Source organism: Panthera uncia, chromosome B1, assembly GCF_023721935.1.
Source record: "Panthera uncia isolate 11264 chromosome B1, Puncia_PCG_1.0, whole genome shotgun sequence".
In the NCBI taxonomy this organism is placed as follows: Eukaryota; Metazoa; Chordata; class Mammalia; order Carnivora; family Felidae; genus Panthera; species Panthera uncia.
In genome coordinates, this window is record NC_064811.1 from 98,464,442 (window position 1) to 98,490,213 (window position 25,772).

General features: G+C 36.0%; 2 protein-coding genes across 4 annotated transcripts in view; one reads left to right on the forward strand and one right to left on the reverse strand.

Moving 5' to 3' along the window:
* The window catches only part of USP53 (ubiquitin specific peptidase 53), a 64,963-nt gene extending 44,480 nt beyond the window's left edge, over window positions 1-20,483 (forward strand). The window contains exons 10-16 of the mRNA XM_049631099.1: window positions 520-682; window positions 1,771-1,923; window positions 3,415-3,561; window positions 4,669-5,404; window positions 6,718-6,794; window positions 14,894-14,990; window positions 16,970-20,483. Coding sequence (XP_049487056.1) covers window positions 520-682; window positions 1,771-1,923; window positions 3,415-3,561; window positions 4,669-5,404; window positions 6,718-6,794; window positions 14,894-14,990; window positions 16,970-17,957 — 2,361 coding nt within the window. The 3' untranslated portion in view covers window positions 17,958-20,483. The remainder of the gene's footprint in view (window positions 1-519; window positions 683-1,770; window positions 1,924-3,414; window positions 3,562-4,668; window positions 5,405-6,717; window positions 6,795-14,893; window positions 14,991-16,969) is intronic.
* CB1H4orf3 (chromosome B1 C4orf3 homolog) lies at window positions 572-24,505 on the reverse strand. Of its 3 annotated transcripts, none has more exons than XM_049631102.1 (2): window positions 24,156-24,505; window positions 572-664 (listed from the first exon to the last, which is right to left on the reverse strand). In XM_049631102.1, coding segments are annotated over exons 1-2 (207 nt in total). In that variant the 5' UTR covers window positions 24,362-24,505; the 3' UTR covers window positions 572-663. The 3 variants fall into 3 exon arrangements, with proteins under 3 accessions (XP_049487059.1, XP_049487058.1, XP_049487057.1); XM_049631101.1 differs by lacking the exon at window positions 572-664 and adding an exon at window positions 21,347-22,705 and having other exon boundaries at window positions 24,156-24,497; XM_049631100.1 differs by lacking the exon at window positions 572-664 and adding an exon at window positions 21,347-22,725 and having other exon boundaries at window positions 24,156-24,488.
* Window positions 24,506-25,772: the final 1,267 nt, after the last annotated feature.

Here is a 25,772-nt window from a genome sequence, read left to right on the forward strand (position 1 = left end):
ACTTTTCTTCTGTGGTATGTTTGATGTCCTAAGAAATCTTTAACTTCTCCAACATTGTTAAGATTTTATCTTTATTTTCTTCTGTAAGTTTTATGGTTTTTGTATGACTCATTCTGATTTAATTTTTGTGCTGTGTGTGTGTAGTGGTATCGAAGTTCATTTTTTCATATGACCATCCCTTTGTTCTAGCACCACTGTTGAATAGACTCTTGTATTTCTCCATTAAATTGCCTTTAAATCTTTGTCAAAAGTCAATCAACCATGTATGTGGAAAAGCTTTTTAAAATTTGATAGCCTAAATCTTGATATAGCAGGTGTACAATTTTACCCATCAATTTTTTAGTAATGTTTAAAAAATTTTTATTTAGACTAGTTTAAAAGTGATCAGATAAAACATGATGAACGACTGAATTCTTAAAAATTTTTTAATATACAAATTTATTCAGTCTCTGCTATTTATGTAACACATTGATTAAAAGATTTTGTTTTGTTTTTCTTCATTGTGGTTTTTTTTTGAAGGTTGGAACTAGATGGAAGGATGTGGTCTCCAAGTGTATCCGATGCCACTTCCAGCCACTGCTTTTGTTTTACGCAAACCCAGATGGCACAGCAGTTTCTACTGAAGATGCACTTAGGCAGGTCATCAACTGGTCACATTATAAATCTGTTGCAGAAAATATGGGTAATTTTCAAAAGTTCTTTTTAGTGTTTTTTTCAATAGTATCAATCACACTAAGAATATTAATATACTGAAGATAAAATGAATTTTGAGGATAATTTCAAAATTTAGTTTCAGTAAAACAGAGTTCAGGAAAATTTTATTACTTTGAGTTAATCTTTATAAAGAAGGCTTTCCTCACCAATGGCCTCTAAAGCACCCTCAGGAGTTACCCACTTGTGTGGTCACACAAGCACGGAAGGGGATACTTGGCTGGAAGCTCTTTCTAACAGTGAATGTTGAGATTTAAAGTGAGTCATACACAGGAAAAGTCCAAAGGAGCTTACGCCCATTTTTGGATACATTACAAAACATACAGAAATCATTTAAAAATGTCTCCTGGGATGCCTGGGTGGCCTAGTCAGTTAAATGTCTGACTCTTGATTTCAGCTCAGGTTGTGATCTCACGGTAGTGAGATCAAGCCCCAAGTTGGGCTCATGCTGAGCATGCTGAGCTTGGAGCCTGCTTAGGATTCTTGTAGTCCCTCTCTCTCTCTCTCTGCCCCTCCCCCGTGCACACATGTTCTCTCAAATAATAATAATAATAATAATAATAATATGGATGCCTGGGTGGCTCAGTTGATCCAGTGTCTGACTCTTGATTTCGGCTCAGGTCATGATCTCATCACTTGTAGGTTCAAGGCCCAAGTTGGGCTCCGTGCTATCAACACAGAGCCTACTTGGGACTCTCTTTCTCTCCCTCTCTCTCACTGCCCTTACGCTCTCCCCTCTCAAAAAAAAAAAAAAAAAAAAAAAAAAGTCTGGCAAATGTTCTCTTTAAAAATGTATATATATCAATGTCAATCCTTTGAGTTTGTAAGTGATTGTCTACAGTATTAAAAATGATTCAGGGGGGAAAAAAAGAAAAAAAATGATTCAGGGGTGCGTGGTTCAGTCGGGAGCATGCACCTCTTGATCTCAGGGTTGTGAGTTCGAGCCCCACATTGAGTATAGAGATTACTTAAAAATAAAATCTATAAAAAAAGTTTCAAACTTCACTTCTTCTGGTGGGGAGGAGGATGGGAATAATACATTTTTGTTTGTCTTTTAAGGATGTGAAAAGCCCATAATTTATAAGTCAGATAATTCAAAAGAGAATGGATTTGGTGATCAGGCAAAACAGAAAGAAATTCAGAAATTTCCAACAGATAATATTTCATCATTTAATCGGAACCACATTCAAACAAGTGGTGGTAGAGGGCCAGGTATGTGTTTAAGTTATCATTTTTATATTGTCCCTGAGTAATTATGCTTCCCCCTTTCTCGTTTACTGAATCTGTAATTCCTGGTAAGTACCATACAGAAGGAGGGTGTTTAACTATTCTTGGCCATGAAGAGAAAATAACTAGATAACAACATTTTGTCTTTTAACTTAATGCATTTCTCTCAGACTTGTGGTTTTATCTGAACAATTGACTACTATTTGGGTTTCTCCATATATTGACCGCTGTAACAGGCTGGAGGCAATCTGGACTGTTACCAAAGAAAGTCATAATCTAGGAGTTAAATATTAACTTGGAGAGGAAAAACATGAGTTAATAATTTGGTTCATAGGCTAAAATTAAATTTACCATTAGTGAATATAGCAGTAGTTCAGAGTTATTATAGTTGTACTTTATATTTAACTTCATTTTTATTCAACTCTCTGTTGTTACATCATACCACAGATTTAATTTTCACAAACCAGGTTCTGTGACTTGGGTCCACAACGGGACATTGCCACATGGTGTGTGTAGTTATGGTTTAGAAATACATAAAACTTGAATTGGGTGGATGTTCAGGATGAATTTATAAGCAGCTTTAAAGTACATTAATGAAATAATGTCTAACTATAAAAGTAACCCATTTAATCAAGGGTGGTAGGATCCCGAATTAACAGTTGTCATCAAAGAATTACAGGGATGCCTGCGTGGCTTGGTTGGTTAAGCATACAACTCTTGATTTCTACTTAAGTCATGATGTCACGGCCATGGGATTGAGCCCTGTGTCGGGTTCAGTGTGGAGCCTGCCTGGAATATTCTCTCTCTCTCTCTCTCTCTCTCTCTCTCTCTCTGTCTCTCTCTCATAAATAAATTAAAAAAAACAAAAACAAGGAATTACAGTAAATGCTTTTAAAAGTTCTGAATGAGACCATCTTTTACCCTCTGTATTGGTCATACTCTTAGATTAAGCTGTTACCTATTTGTCAAAAGATAACTACTTGTAAGCCCCAAAACTGTATGTGATTACAAACACAAACATTGGACCAGACAACTTGGGTTCATAATCCTGGTTCTACATTTACAAGTTATGTGAACCTGGGAAAGTTTTTAACTTCTCTGTACCTCAGTTTCCTGATCCACAATGGAGATGGTAATTGTACCTACCTCAAAGAATTAAATGAGTTAAGACTTAGAATGGTGTCTGACACATAGTGATCACTCAGTTACCTTTAGCTTTTAGTATTTCAATATAAGATCTCTTTACACAAGTTTTTAGGAGCTATATAGGAAGTTCTTAAAGCCAACAGGCATCTCCAGTGTCAGGATAAAAGCACATTGAGTTTTTTGGCTAAGGATAAAAATGAGTTCATTGTATACTTCTTATTTTCTTTTTAATATATAACATGTTAAAAATTTTATATAGTTCAATTTGTACTTTTATTGAGCAATTTGAAAAACGATCTGTATCATTTATAAGAATGGTTTATTTTACAGTTAAGTTAAGTCACAATGATCAAAGGGAAAAAATAAAAGACATTTCCAGAGAATGTGCTTTAAAGGCCATTGAACAGAGAAACTTACTTTCGTCACAAAGGAAGGATTTGGAGAGGGGACCAAGAAAAGATTTGGGCCGACATAGAGGTAAGCTAAGAGCTTATAGTGTTCATTTGAGAAAAGGGGTTGCTAAAATCTTACTTTTAAACTAAATTTTGTAACCTTAATACAAATTAATATAATTTCTTTATTATTTATCATATATACTTATGTACATATTATGTTATATATCTTAATATGATTTCTTTAATACACCTATTAAATCTATAAAAATAAATTCTGGAGTGTTCTTATTTAATTTTAGCCTGGAATACTTGTGGTTGTTTAGATGTTTTAACTTCCCTTGTAATTATAGATTCACTTCACTCATATGGTACATTCAAACAAGAAGGAAGGTTATAAAATTAAGTGAGGAGAGCTTCTTTTCTTGCAGCTCCTCACCTTTCTTCTGTTTCATCGTTAATAGTGTCCAGTTCATTATGAGCGTGCCTTACACTTTATGGTTTTATCCTCTTTTCGTTATGGACATGCCATTAACTTAAATGATACTGCTAGACTTTAAAACTTGATTTGAGATTTTTGCTGCAGTGATATCCTTTTACATACACTTTTGTATACTTTTTTTATGTATAGCAATAGCATAAAATTCTTTTAGGAGAATAGCTGGGTTAAGGTATGTATGTTTATTCTTAATTTTGCTGGATGTGGCTCAATTGCTCTCCTAAAAGCCTGAGCCATTCTGCACTCTCACTGACATTGTTTGGATGTCTGTTTTTTCACACCCTCAGCAGCAGTTGGTTTAACAAACTTTTAAACCTTTACCAATATAAGAAGTAGAAAATACTCTTGTTGTTATGATTTTCATTAATTATGAATGAGACAAAATACTGTTTTTTAAAAAAAAATATTTAAATTACATTAAAGTATTTAAATTTTTTTTTAGATCTTATGATCTACCTTAGAGATCATTTTTTAAAATCAATATATAACTTATCTTATAAATGCCTCTCATGAAGGATAGAGAATGAAAAAAAACACTTTTTAAGTTCAAACCTCTATGTGATATACTATAAATCTTATTGTTTACTTATTACTGCTTAACATTTCTTTACAAACAAGGTGTTTGACTTGTGACTGAGAAATGTCTCTGAAGAGTACTCATTTGTATCTTCATTTGATTATTTATTTTTAAAGATTTGGTTGATGAAGACCTTCCACATTTCAAGTCTGGATCACCTCCTGCCCCAAATGGCTTTAGGCAATATGGAAATCCACATCTATATCATAGTCAAGGAAAAGGTCCATATAAGCATGACCGAGTTGCCCATCAGAGTCGAGCTTCTGCACAAATACTGAGTTCAAGTAAATCCCAGATTCTTGCCCCAGGAGAGAAAGTTACTGGCAAAGTTAAGAGTGACAGTGGCACTGGATATGATACAGACAGCAGCCAAGATTCTAGGGATAAAGGAAGCAGTTACAGTGGCAGCAGTAAAAGCCGGAACCGTGGTTGGAAACCCATGAGGGAAACATTAAATGTTGATAGTATTTTTAATGAAAGTGAAAAAAGGCAACATAGTCCAAGACATAAATCAAATATCAGTAACAAACCTAAATGTAGCAGAGATCAGAGTTTTAACAATTGGCCAAAGGAGAACCCAAAGCAGAAATGTTTAATGACCATATACGAAGATGAAATGAAGCAGGAAATAGGCAGGAGTTCCCTTGAATCAAATGGAAAAGGAGCAGAGAAAAATAAAGGCCTCAAAGAGACTAAAGTTTACGGTGACAATTGGCAGATGCAGAGGACTGAGTCTGGATACGAAAGTAGTGATCATGTCAGTAATGGATCTGCTAATTTGGATTCACCTGTTATCGATGGAAATGGTACAGTAATGGATATCAGTGGTGTTAAAGAAACAGCATCCTGCAGGTAATGCACAAATTAAATGAATGCCTTTCCCCCATCATTTTCTCTTGTTAGTTATATGAAGTGATTTTCAAAGTCTGAGGTCAATAAAGTGTAATGGAAAGAGCTTGACTTTAGAATGAAGAAACCTGGGATATCACAAGTTATTTGATATTTCAGGTTTCTGTTTTTAATAGTTACCTCCTGATTCTGAAAATAACTTTATTTTTAGGAAATTTTAGAAGTGCAGAAATACATTATCATTGTTGCCACTGATAAGAATTAATATATACTACAGGTTTTCTTTTTCTTTTTTTTTTTTAATTTTTTAATGTTTTTATTTATTTTTGAGACAGAGAGAGACAGAGCATGAACAGGGGAGGGGCAGAGAGAGAGGGAGGCACAGAAGCCGAAGTAGACTCCAAGCTCTGAGCTGTCAGCACAGAGCCTGACGCGGGGCTCAAACTCACGGACTGTGAGATCATGACCTGAGCTGAGGTGGGATGCTTAACCGACTGAACCACCCAGGCGCCTCTATACTACAGATTTTCAAGTGTAGATTTAAATTGGTTGCATCTCTGTCATCAAGCTAATTATTTAATTCTTCAATCTATTTAATGTTCATTATCCCATTTCTAACATCTATAACTCAGAAGGAGGGATATTTTCTACTTTCATAGCCAATTCCATGGAAGAGATATTTTTCCTTTAGCAAGTATAAAAGAATACAGCCAAATAACTAAGTTTGTGTTCAATTAATTCTGAATACATTTTTATGTTTCTGTTAGAAGCACATTTGCCCTTTCCTGTGTAACCTCTAAAACACATCCACAGCTTAAATGGTGGATTTCTTACATCAGTCTTCTAGCCACAATTTCTGCTTTTAATCCAAGTAAAACATCTTAATTTGTTATTAGCTGGTGTTTTACCACATTTATTATTAAAAAGCCAGATTCACAAAAATCAACTGCTTGTATTATATTAAATAATCATTGCCATAAAGACTTAGGATGGCAGGGCAATTTCATAACACTTCTTGGAAAGGGGTAGCCTAGGGTAGTAGAAAGGTCAGGACTTTGTAACCAGATAGTCTTGGATTTTAAGTATTGGGCAAATTAATTTGACTTTGACAACCTTAATCTTCTGTTGTAAAATGAGGATGATAGCTACTTTTAAGTGTTGCTGTGAGATGTAAATTAAATAATGTACATTAATCCCCTAGAACAGCACATGGCATATAATAATTCTTTAACGTATTATTTCCTTTTTCTTAGATTCTAACTAAAATAATCCACGATAGCTGATACACTTGGTGTGTGTTTTGTTCTGTTTTCTAGTGACCAGGTTAAAACAAGCAACCTAAATATAGAATATATCAACTGTTCCTCCCAACAGAGCAAAAACTACTTGGAAGGTAAAATTTTATTTAAATATATTGTAATAGTGGCTGTAAAGAATAAGTTGTGGTAATAAGAGTAAAGAAACTAGGAACAGTGCTATTACTGGTAAGGTTATGAGTAATGAGCAAGTTGGGAGAATTCATTCTTGAAGGCTTTTAAAGGATGGGGATAGCTAGTTCAGGGACTGGGCCAAGAGGGGAATGTGTCAGTCAGGATAGGCTAACCTCTAGGCTACACAGTGGTAACAACTTCAAGATCTCAGTGTGCCAGCACCCATTTGTGTTTTGCTCATGATACATGACCAGTGGAGGTCAGTATGGAGTCCTTCCTAGAAGTCACTCAGGGTCCCAGGCCAGTGAGACTACATCTCCACAGATGCTTCTCTGATCCTTGCAGTATTGTGGGGAGAGGAGATTGAAGGAGGACACAAGAATCACGCCTGAGCTCTTAAAACTTCAACCCAGAAATGATGAATGTACTTTCACTCACATCTTGGCCAAGGCATGTCTTACAGCCAAGCATAATTTCAAAGAGGGTGGAAAAAAGCAGTCTTACTAGTGCCTGGAAGGTGAACTGAAATATGCGTGAACAGTCTGATGTCTACCACAGGAGTTAAGGACAGGATAGAAAAATGGATAAACACCCTGTTAGAAAAGTTCAGTTTGGAAACAGTAATTATATTCATGGTGTGGGGCATAATTATAGGTGATCTGTTACTCATACATAGCCCAGAAACAAAATTAGATGTTATGAATGTGTGTAGAATTCAGGTTGCTATTGAAAGGATATAGCTGAAGGATCTGGGGGAGAAGGATCAAGGAAAATGATAAGCAAGGGGATTATTGAGGTTGCAATCAAAGACCATATTTTCAAATGTTAGAATTCAGAGGATTAGAAAAGGTAATTTTTCACAATAAAAAATAGCCATGAAGAACAAATTTTTAGTTTGTTTTTTAATCTTTATCATTCTTAAGGCTTTTGTGGAGATTATTTTAAGGTTACAGACATTGAATATGATGAAATGTTAAATTATGTTGTTTTTATCAAAAGGTATAATATCAGAAGGAAACACTTATATTAAGGAAATAACCTTCCTTTCCTATATAAAATGTCTCGCCTGTTTAAAAATCTGATAAAAGTCTGGTAACCAAGTATTACAGGAAGCAGTAAAGGGTTGGCCAGAAATCAACAGCAGAAGTCGGTGAAATTGAACAATAAGTGCAAGTTCAGTACTTTTTACAAAATTATGCTTGCTTCCTGATAGTAATAAAAACACAAGGTCATAGAAATTGTGATGGTCAAGAATGTATTGCTGTAAGAGCTTTGTAGTGGGTTTCCCCATTTAATATCAAAGAGTATGTATATAACCTACTTGAGAATATTTTTTTATTGTGGTAAAATACACATTACAGGTTTGCCATTCTAACCATTTTGAAGTGGCAGTTGAGTGGTAGTAAGAACGTTCACATTGCTGTGCAGCCATCACCATCATCCATCTCCAGAACTCTTTCAACTTCTCAAACTTAAATTCTTGTACTCAGTAAAAAGCTCTCCATTTCCCCCTCCCTCCCAGCCCCCAGCAACCACCATTCTACTTTCTATCTCTATGAATTTGACTACTCTGGGTACCCCAGATAAGTGGAACCATACAGTATTTGTGTGTGTGTGTGTGTGTGTGTGTGTGTGTGTGTGTGTGTGTGTGACTGGCTTATTTCACTTAACATAATGTCTTTGAAGTTCATCCATGTTGTGGCACGTGTCAAAATTTTATTCCTTTTTAAAGGCTGAATAATAGTACATTGTATAACACAACACATTTTGTTTATCCATTCATCTATTGATGGACATTTGGGTTGTTTCTATCTTTTGGGTATAGTGAGTAATGCTCCTGTGAACATTGGTGTACAAATATCTGAGAATTCCTGCTTTCAGTTCTTTTGAGTATGTACCAAGAAGTGCAGTTGCTGGATTCTTTGGTAATTATGTGTTGTTGTTGTGGTTTGTTTTCTTTTTTTGAGGAACCACCACACTGTTTTCAACAGCAGCTGCACCATTTTACATTCCCACCAGCCATGCACAAGGGTCCCAACTTCTCTATATTTCACCAACATTTGTTGTTTTCTGGGGTTTTGTTTTGTTTTGATAATTACCATCACTAATGGGTATGAAGTAGGTTTCTTATTGTGGTTTTATGTAACCCACTTATTTAACTCATAAATTGTATTATGTTAAAATTATTTCTTATTTAACAAACTTCAGAGTCTACCAGAGTTCTCTCACCTGGTCTTTGCCTTGAGGATCTTTGTTAATGCCCCTGCCCATGGTGTCTCTATGGATTCCCCTTCCCTACTCTTTGAGAACATGTTAAAATAGTATAGGAGTTTTTTCCCCAAGCTAAACACATTCCCTGTGTGGATTTTTGTTTTAAGTAAGGCACAGTTTAATTTAATTCTTTGTGATTTGGTATGATTTCCTTGGCTTTGTCCTATTTCTTTATAAAATGGGAGCACACTTAACAGTATCGACCTAAAGAATCGCTTTCTGTTATATGCTATAAGACTTAGAAAGTTAAGGAGCTTTAGAAAATTTTTACTTATTTATGATATTTAAGTCAGTTTTTAATATTAGCCTGTACAAGTTTATTTGATGTTAGAGAACCAAGAATCTACAGTAGTGCCATGCCATCGTAATTATTTCATTGATGTTTTTTCATTGACAAAGATACATAGATTTCTCTGCCTATGTCATGGTTTTTGCTGCCGAAAGTTATTGTCCAGATACACTGTTGGAATTTCACAGTGCCATTTAGATTATTTTAGCTCCTCTTTTAAAATGGGTCACTAATCAGGAGAATTTCAAATGCCTTAAATTACATTCAAGACAGAAGAAATTATATGTTCACATGGTCAGGAGAAAGTATCACATTGGAAGAATACAGGTAGTTTAGTGTATGCAAGGCTGAGTGCATGTGTGGAAGTTGTCAGATGACAGAGGGTAGATAGAAGCCAAATCATGATGAAACTTCTATGCTATTTTTAAATTCTACAGTAAGTGGAAAGGCAGCAGAGGACAAGAAGAGTAATACACTCCAGTCTGCATTTTAGAAAACCTCTGGTGGCAATGTAGAGGGTGAGTTCGGAGCAGTGGGAGAAAAATTAGATGACTGCTTTAATAGCCTGGAGTGAAAGGGTGAGGGCATAAACTAAGTACCAGTGTCAGAAGAGAAGATTTGAGTTTGTAAGAATTTATAGACAATGGAGTCAGCTTTTATGACAGATGTACAAAAGGGAGGAAAAGGAGGAAGCTGTATTTGGGACTTACATAAATAGTTACACCACTTACCAAATCAAAGAATATAGAAAGAAGAAACAACTTTCAGGGGATGAAAGGAGATGCCCAAAGTATTTTGGGATTGTTTTGTTTATCATCTGGGTTAAATAGATGTATTAGCCAGTTAGGGACATATGTCTACAATTTAGGAGAGATTATGTACTGGGTAACCAGCCACATATATGGGAGTTGACATCACTCAGGAAAACTGGAGATTTCAGAGCAAAAAGTAGAGGAAAAAAGTTGGGGTTTGCTAAGAGAGATGAACTAAGGATAGAGAGAAGGAGCAACTTTGGGAAAGTATGGGGAAGAGCTAAAGGTATGAGAAAATACAGGACATAAGATTATCACAGGGAAACCAGGAAAATAGGGAGCTTCAAGAAGACAAGTGGTCACAAATTAAGCAGAATAAGGATTAAAAAGCACAGGTTTGATTTAGCGGTAAGTCATTAGTGAAAGAGTAAAAAGCAGTGTTAGAAGGACATTTGAAATAGAAGCAAGCTGAGGTAGGACTGAAGTATTATTGAGAAGTAAAGGGCCATGATGTTTCTAACTTAAAATGGCTCAGGGGCGCCTGGGTGGCTCAGTTGGTTAAGCATCTGATTTTGGCTCAGGTCATGATCTCGCGGTTTGTGAGTTCAAGCCCCACGTTGGGCTCTGTGCTGACAGCTCAGAGCCTAGAGCCTGCTTCAGATTCTGTGTCTCCCTCTCTCTCTGCCCTTACCCCACTTGTGCTCTGTCTCTATCAAAAATAAATAAATGTAAAAAAAAAAATTGCTCAGAAAAAAATGGAGCAAAATGTTAATAATAGGTGAATCTGGGTAAAGATATACAAGTATTCTTTGCACTAGTTTTAATCTTTCAATTTTTCTGGACTTTTTGACATTTTCAAATAAAACGTCTTAAGAAATTATAGTAGAATAATAACTTAATAAAAGAGAAGTAAAGAAATGGATTTAGCACATGTCTCTCCAGACCTTTGCTGTGAATAGCGAAGAAGCAGTACCTAGAGGAGAAAGATGAAATCAAGAGCTTAGTTTTGCATTTAGGTTATGGAGGGTAAGGAACTAATGATGTACAGAGGAAGAAAAAGGTGTGAAGATAAGAATAGAACAGAACAGTAATTGGTAGAATAAGATCTCTGGAGGCAGAGTGGAAAAAGAAACAAAGAAGGTAAAGAAACAGGCCAGTTAAAGTTTTGTGATTTTTTCAAAGTATTCAAATTTTATTTACAAAATTTTTGTTTTATTGTAAATCAGATCATTGATTGGATTATTGCTCTTGAATGTGTTTAGGCTTTGTAATAGTAGTGCTCATGTTATATTTTGAAATCTCCCCATACAACAAGAGTGAAGATTACATTGTCTAGACCAGCAGTTTGGTTTTATTGCTACCTAAGCCTGTTTTAAACCAGGGTCATCTTTTCAGATGAAGTATATATTTTGATTTCTTGACTATTGGGCTTTTAAAAAATACAGTATCAAAATTAGCATTATTAGTTCAAACCTTGGTGTTGTCTTCTGTGCCAAGTATAAAAATTGAACTATTTTGGTTTGCAAAGGACCTGGAGCCAAAATTCCCAGTAAAGACACATGGATGTCTATGTCAGCAGAAGAGAAAAATAACACATCTATTTTTAAGTTAGTTGGAATTCTGAAGTCAAACCACTTGGTTGAATGCCTGCCATAGTGACATGAAAATTTCAAACATATTTATAAGACCTCTGCTGCCTCCTGCTGTCTGTTGTACATACTTTAATAATAGTAAAGAGTTAAGAATTAAGTATTTTTTCTGGTGTTTGTGAATAATAAACTTGAAATTAGGGTAAGAAGTAAACATTCTGAAGTTAAAATCAAAGTGAGTAGAAAATTGTAATGTAACTTCAACTTTCTAATTTTTCAAGTCCAAAAAATTATCAGTTCTTTTTGACATTACCTTTTTTTTTTTTTTTTTTTTTTTTTAAATAATCATAAAGTAGCTGCTGAAGAGAGAGGCTGTTTTTGAGCCTCAGCAATCTGTCAGGCTTACAAGCAACTAACACTCCCTGGGATCAATGATACTGCCTTTTATTTTTAAGATTTTATTAGTGTGGCACTTGTTAAAGTTGAAATAGGTCAAGAGGAAAGGTAAGAAGAATTTGACTCAGTTTATACTTATCTAGTTCTGGTTCTGTGAGTTCGGAACGTTGTGGACAGGGTGGTGGTAATTTAAGAGAAGAAAAACAGTATGTTTTGCATGTAATTGTTTATTCATTTTCTAGACTTTCATTGAATGTATTTTATATGTTAGATATTATACTAAGGGAAACAATAACAAAAAGGGAATGTATCGTGTAATAATGAAGAGCTTACTGCAGTCTAGAGGACGTAGGAGTGTTAAGTCTTAAACAAATGAATGCCAGACTTGTAGTTCCTCTCATTCTACTATCTTAGGTTTTATTAGAAGCTAACATTTACTGTGTGAGCAATATTGCATATGGGGTATTAAATTCTCATATATATTACACAACTCTTTCTTAGAAATTGAAGATTTAATTTGCAAAGCCTGATGGTAATCAAATACAGATTTTTTTCCATAGGATAATAGTTAGATGTTTTGATCAACTATAGATTCCAGCTGAACTTTGAGTGACACCCAGAAGATCAACTTAGGGATAAAAAGCCATCTAAGATAAAGTTCTTTGTTATTGTTTAAAAAATAAAGTTGTTGCTTTAATAACTTTTGTTTTCTCTGAAATCTTTTTTTTTTTTAATGTTTGTTTATTTTTGAGACAGAGAGAGCAGGAACAGGGGAGGGGCAGAGAGATAGGGAGACACAGAATCTGAAGCAGGCCCCAGGCTCCTAGCTGTCAGCACAGAGCCTGATGCAGGGCTCGAACTCACAAACCGTGAGGTCATGACCTGAAGGCAGATGCTTAACTGGCTGAGCCATCCAGGCGCCCCTTCTCTGTAATCTTCAATTCATAGGTTTGGAGTACAATTAAAAGCATGAGAATGAAAGAAAACATAAATGAATGTGATAACAATGCCATCTAAAAACAAGGGAGGATACAGGAAAAACTTAAGTAGAATTGTATAGAAGTATAGGCAATCAATTGAAAATTCAAGCTAATGCCATATATTCTGATATCTTCTGTAGGCATCAGCACATTAAAGTGGATCATGTTATTTGATGTTCAAACTAGTGGCCTAGTTTCATCACAGGAGATTCTGTATGATGATCTCAGATTTTAGTAGCATATGTAAAAGAGAGCTTGCAGGTAGGGGAAAGGGCACTGACTTTGGAGTTAACCCTGGATTTGTTTGAATGCTGTCACCAGTTACATAGCATCAGTTGGGTCACCTAACTTCCTTGGGGTATAAAAAGGGAAATTTTGGGCACCTGGGTGGCTCAGTTGGTTGAGCCTCCGACTTCAGCCCAGATCATGATCTCACAGCTGGTAGGTTTGAGCCCTGCATCAGGCTCTATGTTGACAGCTCAGGGCCTGGAGCCTGCTTCAGATTCTGTGTCTCCTTCTCTGCCCCTCCCGCACTCATGCTCTGTCTGTCTCTCTCAAATAAACTTTAAAAAATAAAAATTTGAAAAGAAAAAAAAAGGGGAGGGAATCATTTCACAGAACAGTTGTGACTGAGATTTTAAAAGACAACTATTTTCAATCAATTGTAGCAGTAGTTTTCAAACGTTTTGATCTCAGGATATTTTTATACTATTAAAAAATATTAAGGACCTCAAAGAGCTTTGGTTTTTATGGGCAACATATATTAATAATTACTGTATTAGGCTTTAAAATGGAAAATTTTAAGTATTTAAAGAATGATTTACTTTACTCATGCATGATTTTTTTTACTAACCTCATTTGGAAAATATTGATTTGCTAAATTTGCAAGTCTTCCAAATGTTGACATATTTCTTTATATAATTTAAAAAAGCACATTTGTTAATATTGCCACAGATGTTAGCAGAAAGTCTTTATAATTATCGGGAAGCTACAAAACTCATGATGGTGGATTCCCGTTTTCCAAAATTCTAATTTTCATCCAAAAGCTTGAATTCTATCATTGGCAATAAATAATGCTAGTTGTTTTCTTGGAAATGATAGGTTCATGTCTTTAATTTTTAAGAAAGTTTCTGCCAGGTACCCAACTCTGAGTAACCAGTGTTTGTTGTCTTTCAAGTAAAAATGGGGTTCACTTGTAAAGATTAAATAATTATTATCAACCTCTTAACAACTTAGCAGTCAGTAAATGGTAGCTAGTTAGTGATGATGACATAACATCTTACATGTTATCATAATACCTTCCCACATATTTAATTCAGTTGATGTTCCTAATGTTCATGTGAGGAAGGTAAAAGAGGTGTCATTATCTCATATAAATGAGGAAACAGATTGTAAGGGATTGAGAGGTTTGTTTAAAGTTACTAGCCCATAACTAGCAAATCTAAACTTCAACCCAAGCCATCTGTCTTCAGATGCACAATTTCCCTACCACTTTGTCGGCAAAGAATATGTCTTACGTAACTGGGGAAACAACATAGCTCCACATGGTGTAGCCCCAATAACATTGCTAACATTTCCAAGTGGTAGTAGAAGTAGCCATTTATTTTGTATAAAGCATTCAGAAAAGAGGTATTATTTGAGCTGGGCCTTGAAGAATTAATTTCTGTTAGTTGTAAGAGAATTACCTATTTATAGGAAACCTTATGTAAATTATGGAGAAGTATAAGTGGAGTAAATTATAAAAGATCACTTAAATAATTTAATTTTTCTCTCTCCCCACCTCAGGCTTCAGAAAAGAACTCAAGAATTTGGAAGTAGGCTGTAAATCTCCTGAGTTCCACCCAGAGTCACATCTACAAATAAAAAATCCTTTGATAAAGAGGTAATCAAAAATATTTGGAAAAACTAAAATTTTCTGTACTAAATGCATGTATTATAGGAACTCTTTACCAGATAGGCTGTAAATTCATATTACTGCTCTGAAAACAATGGGTCTACAATTTTATTGATGCCTGTCTGTTCATTAAAAGTGATCATTAAAAGGACCTGAGAATAGAGAGCCTGGCCTACAAAGTACCTGGTACAATACATGATTGTTGTCATCCTCACAGCACTTTTAGGAGGTAGATGGTATTATACCAAAGAGAAAATTAAGGGCTTTTATTAAGTAATTTGCCTGAAGCAATGGAGCTGAAATTTGAATATAGCTCTTATCCTACAGAGCCTCTCTTCATCAATTCCATGCAATTCACATGAGAAAAATAATTTTCATATAGCAAAATAAAATTTACAATGTAATATCATTTATCTTCACCATAGAAGTTAATTACCTAGGGGCAGCTGGATGGTTCAGTGAGGTAAGCATCTGACTCTTGATTTCAGCTCAGGTCATGGTCTCACTGTTGGTGGGTTCAAGTCCCACGTCAGGTTCCATGCTGACACTGACAGTAGCACAGACATCCGGCTTAGGATTCTCTTCCTCCCTCTCTCTGCCCCTCTCCTGCTCACACGCTCTCAAAATAAATAAACTTAAAAAAATCGTTACCTATAAGGTTATCACTCTAACAGTGGTCTTTGAAGGGTTCCTGAGGAGTGCTGAGGAGTTTCTGAATTATTCAAACCCCCGTCAAGGCCTAACCTCAGGAGAACACAAAAATTGAAAGCTGAAATCTATTTAGCCATATTATAGTTACCTGTCTGAAGGAAGACTGAGCTGCTAGATAGGGGCTGGTCAACATGAGGTCTAGAAAAGGGAGGCCAAGAGTTTGACAGTATTTGTCTAGTACTGACTCGGGGAGATGCTCTCTGGAATGTTGTGTCAGTTGTGTCTTACAGTTTTCTTGTAAAATTGGTAACTTGCCATTTAAATGATCTTTGAGTAGTGGCTGAGAACATGGCCTTTGGAGACAAACAGATCTGGGTTCAATTCCTAGTTCTTCTGTTTATCATCCAGGTGATTTTGGCCACATGCAGGTAAAGGGGGATAGTAGTCTTTACTTGAATAATCTTTACCTGAATACTGTTGTAGATCAAAGAAAGTAACAGAAAAGCTCTAGTATAGTGGCCAGCATGTAGTTAGTGCTTACTAAATAGTAACTATTATTTTTACTTACAGATTGCTTTTGTTATCTGTGCAACTTAAGATCTTAAGGGCTGATTAATAATTGAAACAAATTAGAGTCGAATGTATAGCATTTTGTCATTAGCAAAAAAACATGGCTTTGTAGACAGGGTCTCTTGGAAATTGAGAGAGGGCTCAGACCATTTTTTCTCTTTTGTTCCTCTATTTGTTTTTGAAGCTCTTGGTATTATATAATATATAATAACAGAATAACAGATATACATATATATTAAAAATTCTAAAACTGGTTTCCAAAAAATATCATTACCTAAAGGTACTCCTGATCAAATTATTTTTAATTAGTATGCCAGCCTTTTATAGCATTACATGTCAAAATTAAAGTTGTCTCTATTGGTATAAACTTTGTGATGTTGGTTGAGAAGTGTTTTAGGGAATTGAAGTGTTTGCTTATAACATTTCTTTTTAAGTCTGTGCTACATTTTATCACAAATAAATGCAATTTCCATGCTTGTAAGTTGAAATGAGTTTTTTTAAATTATGCTTCTAATTATTAGAAATCTGATTTTGGTAATGATAGGTGTTTCTGGCATTCATATATTTTAGCATAAATTTCGGACTAAGAGAGTGTAAAATGTTAATGGTTATAAGTATCTTCCCACTTCTGTTACAAAAATAACATAAAGTGTATATTGAGAAATTAAACTGCAGGACAAATGTTTGTTTCTCCCTCAGTTTTGCCTATTTATATATGGTGTTTTAGCTTTGTTTTTATGTTTCAGGTCACATATTACACATGAAACGAATGGAAAGTTGTTCCCTTCGTCAGGTCCACAGATACTGAAGGACACTGCAGCAAGAGAGCATATCCACCAGTCAAATGAACAGAAACTTGAAACATCAAGTGAATGCAAATTTTCTGAGTGGCTTAATACAGAAAATTCTGAGAGAACAGGTTTACTTCTTCACATTGATGATAATTCTGCTTCTGGAAAGATAATGAACAGTAACAAAATAGTGTTACCATCTTCTTTGTGGTCCTCACACATGAGACCTGTTGGGTTAAAGCCAGAAACTGCTCCCCTCATCGAGCAGCAAACTATGATGGAACAGTGTTCCTCTGAGAAGTCTCTATCCAGGGAACATATAATTCAGTCAGCCTGCAGATCTGATGGTCAGATGCCAAACCTTGTTAGCCATAATCCGCCTCCTTTGCCACCAAAGAAATATGCTATAACCAGTGTGCCACAGTCAGAGAAAAATGGTTCCACACATAATGTCAAACTTACAGAGACATTTAAAGCTAATTCTTTTAGTCTTCCAAAGCACAGTTTAAGTCCGGATCCAGAACCAGGTTCAGAAGTGGGTACATACATGAATGATGAAAGACTTCAGGAAACATTTCAAGTAAAAGAGCATGTTGGCAACACACCAAACTACCTGTCCGGCTCTTCAACTAAAGATTTTCAGGCAGACTTGGGTACAGTTGTTGATGCGTTTTGCCAACCAGAAATAGACTCTAGTTCTACTTGTCCAAATGAGACCATTTCATTAACTACCTATTTTTCAGTTGATAGCTGCATGACTGATACATACAGACTGAAATACCATCAGAGACCCAAGCTCTATGTTCCGGAGAGCAGTGGTTTTTGTAATGATAATTCGCTATCCCAGAGTGAAAGAGGGCTAGGACCGGTGTTACACAATAGTCTTGGTTCAAACTGCCCTTCTGAGCAAAGATATAAACCTAGTATACATTGTAGTAGATAAATGATGAAACCGGTAAGCTTATACTTCTCAGAGGCCATTAAAAATAATAGGAATTGACTGACCAAACCTGGTAATACATGAAATTAAAACCATGGCATTTTTAAAGTCATTAATCGCTTTAACTTTCTATATATATTTTTTATTTTGTGATCAACTTATTGGATATTTTAGAAATTCCCTTTGAATAGCCTTGGCGTGCCTGCAAAATAGAAAATTGGGGGGTATGCAAAAAGTCACGGCTGCAGTTGAATAAAAATGTTCCTTTATGTGTGGCTAACAGACCCATAAGTATTAAACTAACCAATATTCACATATGTAGATTGATAAAACTATGCTAATGGAAAAATACCAGGTGATACATAGTTTGTGTAGTCAAAGCAGTATTTGCTTTACTAAGAAGCACTTTCTAATGGGTAAGGAACCAAGAGGGCTTCACCCATTTGTTTTTGACTTCTGTGATAGTCTATTACATGCAATCCCTTTAAGTGTCTTAAAAAATATCAACCCATGAAATTGATAGCATTTGAAAAAGAAAAAAAAAGCCTTAATGATAAAGCAATTTTTAAATTAAATTCTTAAGGTCAGAAGAGAAGAAACTTAATTTTGCTCCTAGAACTTTTATCTACAGAATGCCTAGTTAACATAAATTAGGCCTTTGTTGTATGTATTCATAAACTGATTTCAGCCATGTAAGCTAAAAATAAGTGAAATTCTTAACTTTAGTATATTTATTTTTTAACACTTTTTCTAACTTTATATGAAATGTGAAAGGTTTTATTTTGGTTTGGTTTACATTGGGCTGCTAATAACCAGTGTTAGGAATTAAGTTAGGGCCCTCTTATTGGGAATCTCACTGTGACTGCCTAAATTTCCCCTGCTGTAACCTTGTATCTTTATAGGTTGTCAACCCATTTTAGTGATCTTCAGATTCTTGAATCTGAAAATATTTTTGGGTTTCCAGATTCAATTGCTGCCTTTCATAGAGGGTTTAATTTTAATGAAATGTATTAATTTGAGCAGCTCTCCCATTTTTCTACTCTAAACGGATAGTCGTTTTACCCTAACTACTTTCATGGAGAGGGCTTTATTTTAAAAATAAAGATTTCCATTATCAGGATGACCTTATAAGTTACTTTAATTGCCTTATTTCATTAGTTGTCATTTTATTTTGTACTAAGTTGGTAAACTTATTGTGGTTTAGGAGTTTTTGTATTGTCCACTTAAGAAAATAAAGAATTACATAATTAAAATTTTTCTTACATTCATTAATAAACTTTATACATATAACTTAATTCTGTAAACTGATGAATAAATTTAACATTTTGACCAATTCCTTAAACTGTTAAAATATTGCAAAATGTAAATGATTTAAAATGAGTATTTCTAGATAAATATAAAATATTGCTTGTAAAAACATAACCGCACCCAGTTATCAAACCTAGAGAAGTTTTTAAATAGCTTAACTGTAAATGTAGGTGATTATTACTCTATATTCTCTTACTTTAGAAATACTTGAATATGAACTATGTTAAACTTTATCTTTTAAGAAAGCTTATTTTTAACATAACTTTTAGTATGGAGGGTTTGTAAATAACTGTAAAGTTTTTTAAATTGTATTTGAAATGTCTGTATTTAATTACTGCTTTTATAACATTGTAAAATACTAGAAAATGGACTTCAAGTATTTTTAATATCTTTCAAAAACTTTGTGTAGCTTTTATTTTAAATGTATTATTTGAAACATAAACACATTTCTGATATTTAACAGCAGTCTCATAGATTTGTATTTTCAACTCAGATGAGTTGCAACATCTAATTTTGGCTCTTTTTAAAGTACTGTTCAGTTGAAACCACCTGAATTGTCATAGTACTAACAAACTAGAACTGTTTTTGTTGATTCAACACTCCAAATATAGATTTGAATACATAATTACTAACTAATCATTCACATGTAAAATTTTTACTGCTAGGGTATCTGATTTTTATAGATGTTTTCTTCTGGTTATAAAATTATAACTTCTGAAATAATGCAACCAATAATTGTTATAATGTTCAAAATACGTATCTTCAGACTTCTATTTTTCTGTGAAATCAGTTTTTTTCTGGTTCAGCATTTTTTTTAAAGATAAACCGATTTTTAAGTTAACATGGTTGGACTTTTCTGTGCATTTATGAACATGTTGTGCATTCATGAACATTCTGTGCATTTCTCCCATGTTGATTATTATTTTATGAGAAATGTAAGTCAACTTAAAGTTCAGGGTACTTGGAATATCACTAATCATAAAGTGTTATCACTGGAGGCTCCTAAGAATGTAACTGTAGTGAAGTCTAAAATTGGGCTCCTATTGGAGTTGGCAAACTTTCTGTAAAGACCCAGATAGTAAATAATTTGGTCTTTGTGGACCATAGGGTCTTTGTAACAAACTACTCAACTCTGCCACTGGTTAAAGAAGTAAAGCAGCCCTAAATGGTATGTAAATGAATGGCATGTTTGTGTTCCAATAAAACTTTATTGATATTGAAGCTTGGATTTCATATAATTCTCATATGAAATTTTTTTATTTTTTTCAACCATTTTAAAATGTAAAAATCATTCTTAGCTCACAGGCCTGAGTAGTGGCCTAGATTTGGCCCATTGGCCATTGTTTGATGACCCTTGTCCTGGAACATAATTTACATTAAGTAACCTCAATGACTCTAAATATCCTGTAGTCTCTGAATGTATTCCCATGCCATTTAGGGACTAGATAGCGTGGAGAAGAAGTTTCTATTGCAAATTTTCAGGTTAATGGACTCCTAATGACTTCCTCACAACTGCTAGTCAACTAGTTCATTTCAAATGATTATTAAAATAATCATTTGGTTTATATGAAATTAAGGTTTTGAAATTTATAAAGGAATCTATCAGATTAAAATCACATTAATGTTATTCTTTGAATGTCTTTGTTTTTGTCTTAGCAAGTTTGCCAACTTTTCTTGGTGCCCCATTCATCCTTTAGCCTTACCCGTTTCCCCTTTTACCCACTTAGCCTTCAGGTGTGGGTACTGTAAGCAGTCACTGTACTAGAGGTGGCACAGTTCAGTGGTAGGCATAATTTCTTATTCATCAGCTATAGAAAAGATTCAACCCTCACGCTGCCACCATTTTTGTATACCATTTAGAGTCATGTCACAACACTAGGACTTTACTGCCTTCCCTCTATCAGAATTTTCAGAGTATCTAATAGTTGTGGTACTGGGCTCAGATTTTAGGCTCAGAAAGGTAGTAAGGATCATAAATCTTTGTGTGTAACCTACCATTAAGCTACATGGTAACTGTTAATCCTCTCAAAATAATACTATCAAGTAATTTGTTTAAACAAATGCAAAATCCAAATCAGACCAAATTTAATTATGTAATAAACGTTTATTGGGCAAAATTATTAGCAAGCAGCAGAAAAATCGTTCACACTTGGTATGCTCAATGAAATCCCAGTTCTATGTTTCTTTAGATGCTTCAACCTTTGCATAAAAGGTTCTCTCCATGCAGATGCAACAATATCCTGAAGGCATAATTATTAACCTCATAGTCAGCAACAGGCAATTAAAATCCCCCAAAACCAGTCCCAGATTTCACTCTTAACTGCCATTCTAAAAGGGAGAGGATGTAGAGTTTACCAGATCTATGCCTTGTTTCTAAAGGAAAGGAATAGCCTCAAAATACTGAGGCAATACACATGTATCAGATGTCACCAATTTCAACAAGAGCCCATTTCTAACGTTACATAAAGGAGTATCTGTTAGATAATAGGAATGGCTTCTGAAGGGCTTTTAGTAGCTGTTTTGGGAGTGTGATTAAATAAAATTCTGATCCTCTTAGAATGTACATTCTTGTTAACATTTAGATAAGTAAGAGAATGTAAGCTCCATGAAGGCAAGGATTTTTTTTGTCTGTTTTGCTCACTGCTGTACCTGGCCCAGAGTTAAGTGCTCAAATATTTGTTGAAATGAGTAAATATGCTGACTTTGCTGACGTATTTAATGTACAAACATTTTTAAAAACCATGTTCAGGCCACAAGCATTCTTAATGCAACCACAACAACAAAAAATAGGTTGGAAACACAGTCTTATCTTAGGGAAGTTCAAAAGCCTAAAAGGGAATGAACGGCAGGAAGCATCCAGGTGAGAGGACATGCACTCTAGATTTCCAATGTTGGATATTACATACTTTCCCTGCACTTGTATCAAACTGGCAACCATAACAGAGGACCACTTAATCTAAAATTAAACTGGTACTTACAGCCAATATATCGTGGGCCTGCATTTTCTGTACAGCTCTTAACTCCTTTTTCTCAAAACCCTTCTTCCCTTGCTTTTCAGTAATTTATTTTTAAATACTTCACCTTAATATTTCATCATTTTTGCATCATATGAAACCCTAGCTAACCCTTAAGATGTTATAGGCTAGACAGTACTGTATTTCTTAATGGATACAATAAACCCTTACATATAAATATTTCAATATTCAGCCCCTGTAAAGCCATCAGATGTTTAAAAAGTTTTTAAACATCAATCAGAGTCTAGTTTAAGAACTTAGCTATATGAATGGGTGAGATCATCACCCATTTTATGTAGTCCCCAAAATGAAGAGTATGTAAAATGAAAGAAAAGTCGCTTAGAGTTTGAAGTTCTGTTGCACAATCCTTTCTTCTCCAAGAGGTTTGTAGTCATTTTCAGAATTCACTCCAGGAACCAACTTCTTAATCTAGACATAGGCAAACCATTCTGTAAAAACCAAATACTTGTCAACAATGTCTCCTTCCCATTTTAATACCCTAATATTTGAAAATCTAGGTTGTCTCAGTCACTTGCACATTCCTAAACGATTTACGTATTGATGAGACAGAGAAAAAAAAAAAAAAAGGCCTGGACTATTTCTCCTAAGGCTTCCATTTTCTACCCAGGAATGAAAACTTAAAAAAAAAAAAAAAAAAAATCACTATATTTGAGGTATCAGTCTCTACCCAAAACAGGAGGGGAAGTAGAGGAGAGTGGAAACTCTATAAATATAAATGGCTTGGCAGAGGATTTTATAGAAATACCCATCTCTTCCATTCACCCCACTCAAACCTCTGACTTCTAATTTACCACACTACCCAGCAACTCAGCAGCGATAGGGCCTTAAATACAATGACCTTATGCCCAAATCTTTGCCACAATTTGGGGATGGGGAAAGAAGATAAAATTGCCTATCAAGGCTTGCAAATTCATAAGCATGACTGAGAGAGGTTAACTCCTGGTGAGAAAACAACCCCAAACTTCAAGAAAGCTCCTCAATGTCTAAATGAGCTGCACTGCTTTTCTTCCACAGGCTCTATCTTCAGGTCACTGCTTCTCTCCTGAACTTTTCCCTCATCAACTCAATCCTGTGTCCTTTTCTTGTTCTGCTCCCCTACTCCTTCTCTACATTTCCTTTCCTTCTCCCCTTCCAAAACTGTCTTTTCAGACTGAGTGGCAAGGAAAATGCAGAGCAAGGATTTTGCAAGTGGAACCTACAGAATTTGGTGTTTGGGGCTGTGTGGGTGTGTATAAAAGAGAGAGGAGAGTCAAAGAGCCTTAGGGTTCTGGGAGGAGTACTGAGTGAAAAAAGTTACTTACTGAAATGGCGGCACAAAAGTGCATTTTTTTGTAATAAGTTATTAAGAGTTCAGGTTTGGACTTGTTTGAGATACCTACGTGGCCTACTCATGGCCCAACCGTAGTATAGGAACAGTAGCTTCAGTCGAGCGCTTACTGCTGCCAGGGAAAATGCAAATCGCTTTTAGATAAATTACTATCTCATTTAATCTTCATTCCACACCTATGGTTCCAAATGGTAAATGGAAAAATAAAGCTCAGAGAAGCGAAATAAATTCTCTGATTTCTTTGTGGTGGTGCAGGCACTCAAACCCAGCTGGTTTCATTCCATAACATGAGAAAAAAAATCATGGAGCCAAGTTTCTACCTCTTTGAAGACCCTCACTGAGGTGCCAAGGAAGAACATTTTCATTCCAGCCTTATCCCAATCTCCCCACCCACCCACCGACCCTGCCACTCACCAGCTACGTTATTACCTTGGACATACCATACTCTCTGGAATTCAGTTACCTTGCCTACCCCCAAAAGGAGTAGTGGTAAGCTCCCTACCAGTTCAACGTTGTATTCAGAGTACTCACCAGGGTAAAAGATACACGAAGATAAACAACACCAGGTCAAAGAGGATGAAGAGCCAGAGATCCAACCAGTAGGAATGTTTTGGAAACCGTTCTGCCCTCGATTGAGACCGCACTTCATGGTTCTGCTGCTGCCTCCCAGCTTCACCCAAGGCTAGCCGCTCCCGGGGACCGTCTCGACCATCTTCAGGCGCCGCGCCCGCCTGCATCTCGCACCCGTCACCCGGCCGCAGTCAGAAGAGCTGGAAAACACTCACGTACCGTACTTCCGCGTTCACCTCACCTGGCCTTAAACTGGCCGCAGTCTGGCTGCCTACGCATGCGCGCTCCCCGCCCCCGGAAAAGGGCCCCCGAGCACCCTCCTCTTCTAGCGCGCAGGCGCCGCCCGGCGGTCCGCTGTCTCCGTGACTGCCGGCAGGCAGCTCGGCCTCCACCCGGAAGCGGAGTAAGAGGGCCAGCCCGCTCCGCCCTGCTGCGCCCTTGGGGAAAGCTGGTGAAACAAGTTTCGCTATAAGAAAAACTCTCTGGCCGGACCAGAAGTCACCCTCACGTCCCATTCCTGTCAGGTGATGGATTCCGTCCTGGAACTCCCCACGGTCGCCTTTTCTTATCCCTGCATGGGTCCATATGCCAAGGTTTTGGGGCCCCCTCTGATGGGTTTTGTGTATATAGCACGTTCCACTTACTTTATTTAATCCTGAAACACTATACTGAGATGGAAGTCGTAATTACGAGCGTGAGTTTCTAAGGGGGCCAGAGAGCAAATCATGAGAATTTTGCATGTATCTCATGGGAGTGAATATAAGAATAACCCAAAGGTTTGGGAATGTGATCCCCTGCGAGATTACGGTGCTAGCAGAAAGAAAATTATTGACCATTGTCGGTGAGGAAAGATTCTCCCCTACTTACCCTCTTTGGGTCTCCAGCAGGGCCTAAAAATTAAACTGACGTAAGACAGATTAACAGGAGAAAGGCATACAAGTTTTATTATTATTATTTTTTTACATGTACATGAGAACCTTCACAAGAGAATGAAGACTTGAAGAAGTGACCAGAACAGAACGCTTTTATATCTTTTAGACAAAGAACCAAGTAAGGCCAAGGAGTTTGGGCCAGGGGTAGTAAACTGTGGAGAAATGACTAGGAGGATAAGCATTAGTGTAACAAGTCTTGTTTGTACAGATTTCTCAGCCTGATTCCCCATCTCTGGTGAGGGGACTGATTTTCTTCCTCCTGGTAGAGGGAGGGGATCTTTCACATGGGAGTTTTATCTCCTGCCAGGAAGAATAAGGAAGGTCAGAGTGCCCCTCTTGTACCTGCTGTTTCTCAAGCTCCTTTAACTTAAAATAATCAATATGCTAAAACAGCATATTTTGGGGTGACATGCTCTGAACTCCTTCACTATACTGCCTGGATTTTCCCTGGTGGCTCCCATTTTAAATATTTTCTCCCCTGTCATGTTATGAATCTTGGATTGTTCAGAAAATGCAGGTATGTATTAGTGGTTCTCTTCGTACAGTATGAATGAAGGTATGGCTGTGTGCCACTAAATCTTGATAAAACCTCTTTGAAGCTGTGATTACTCCATTTTACAGAATTAGAAAGTGAGACACAAAAGGG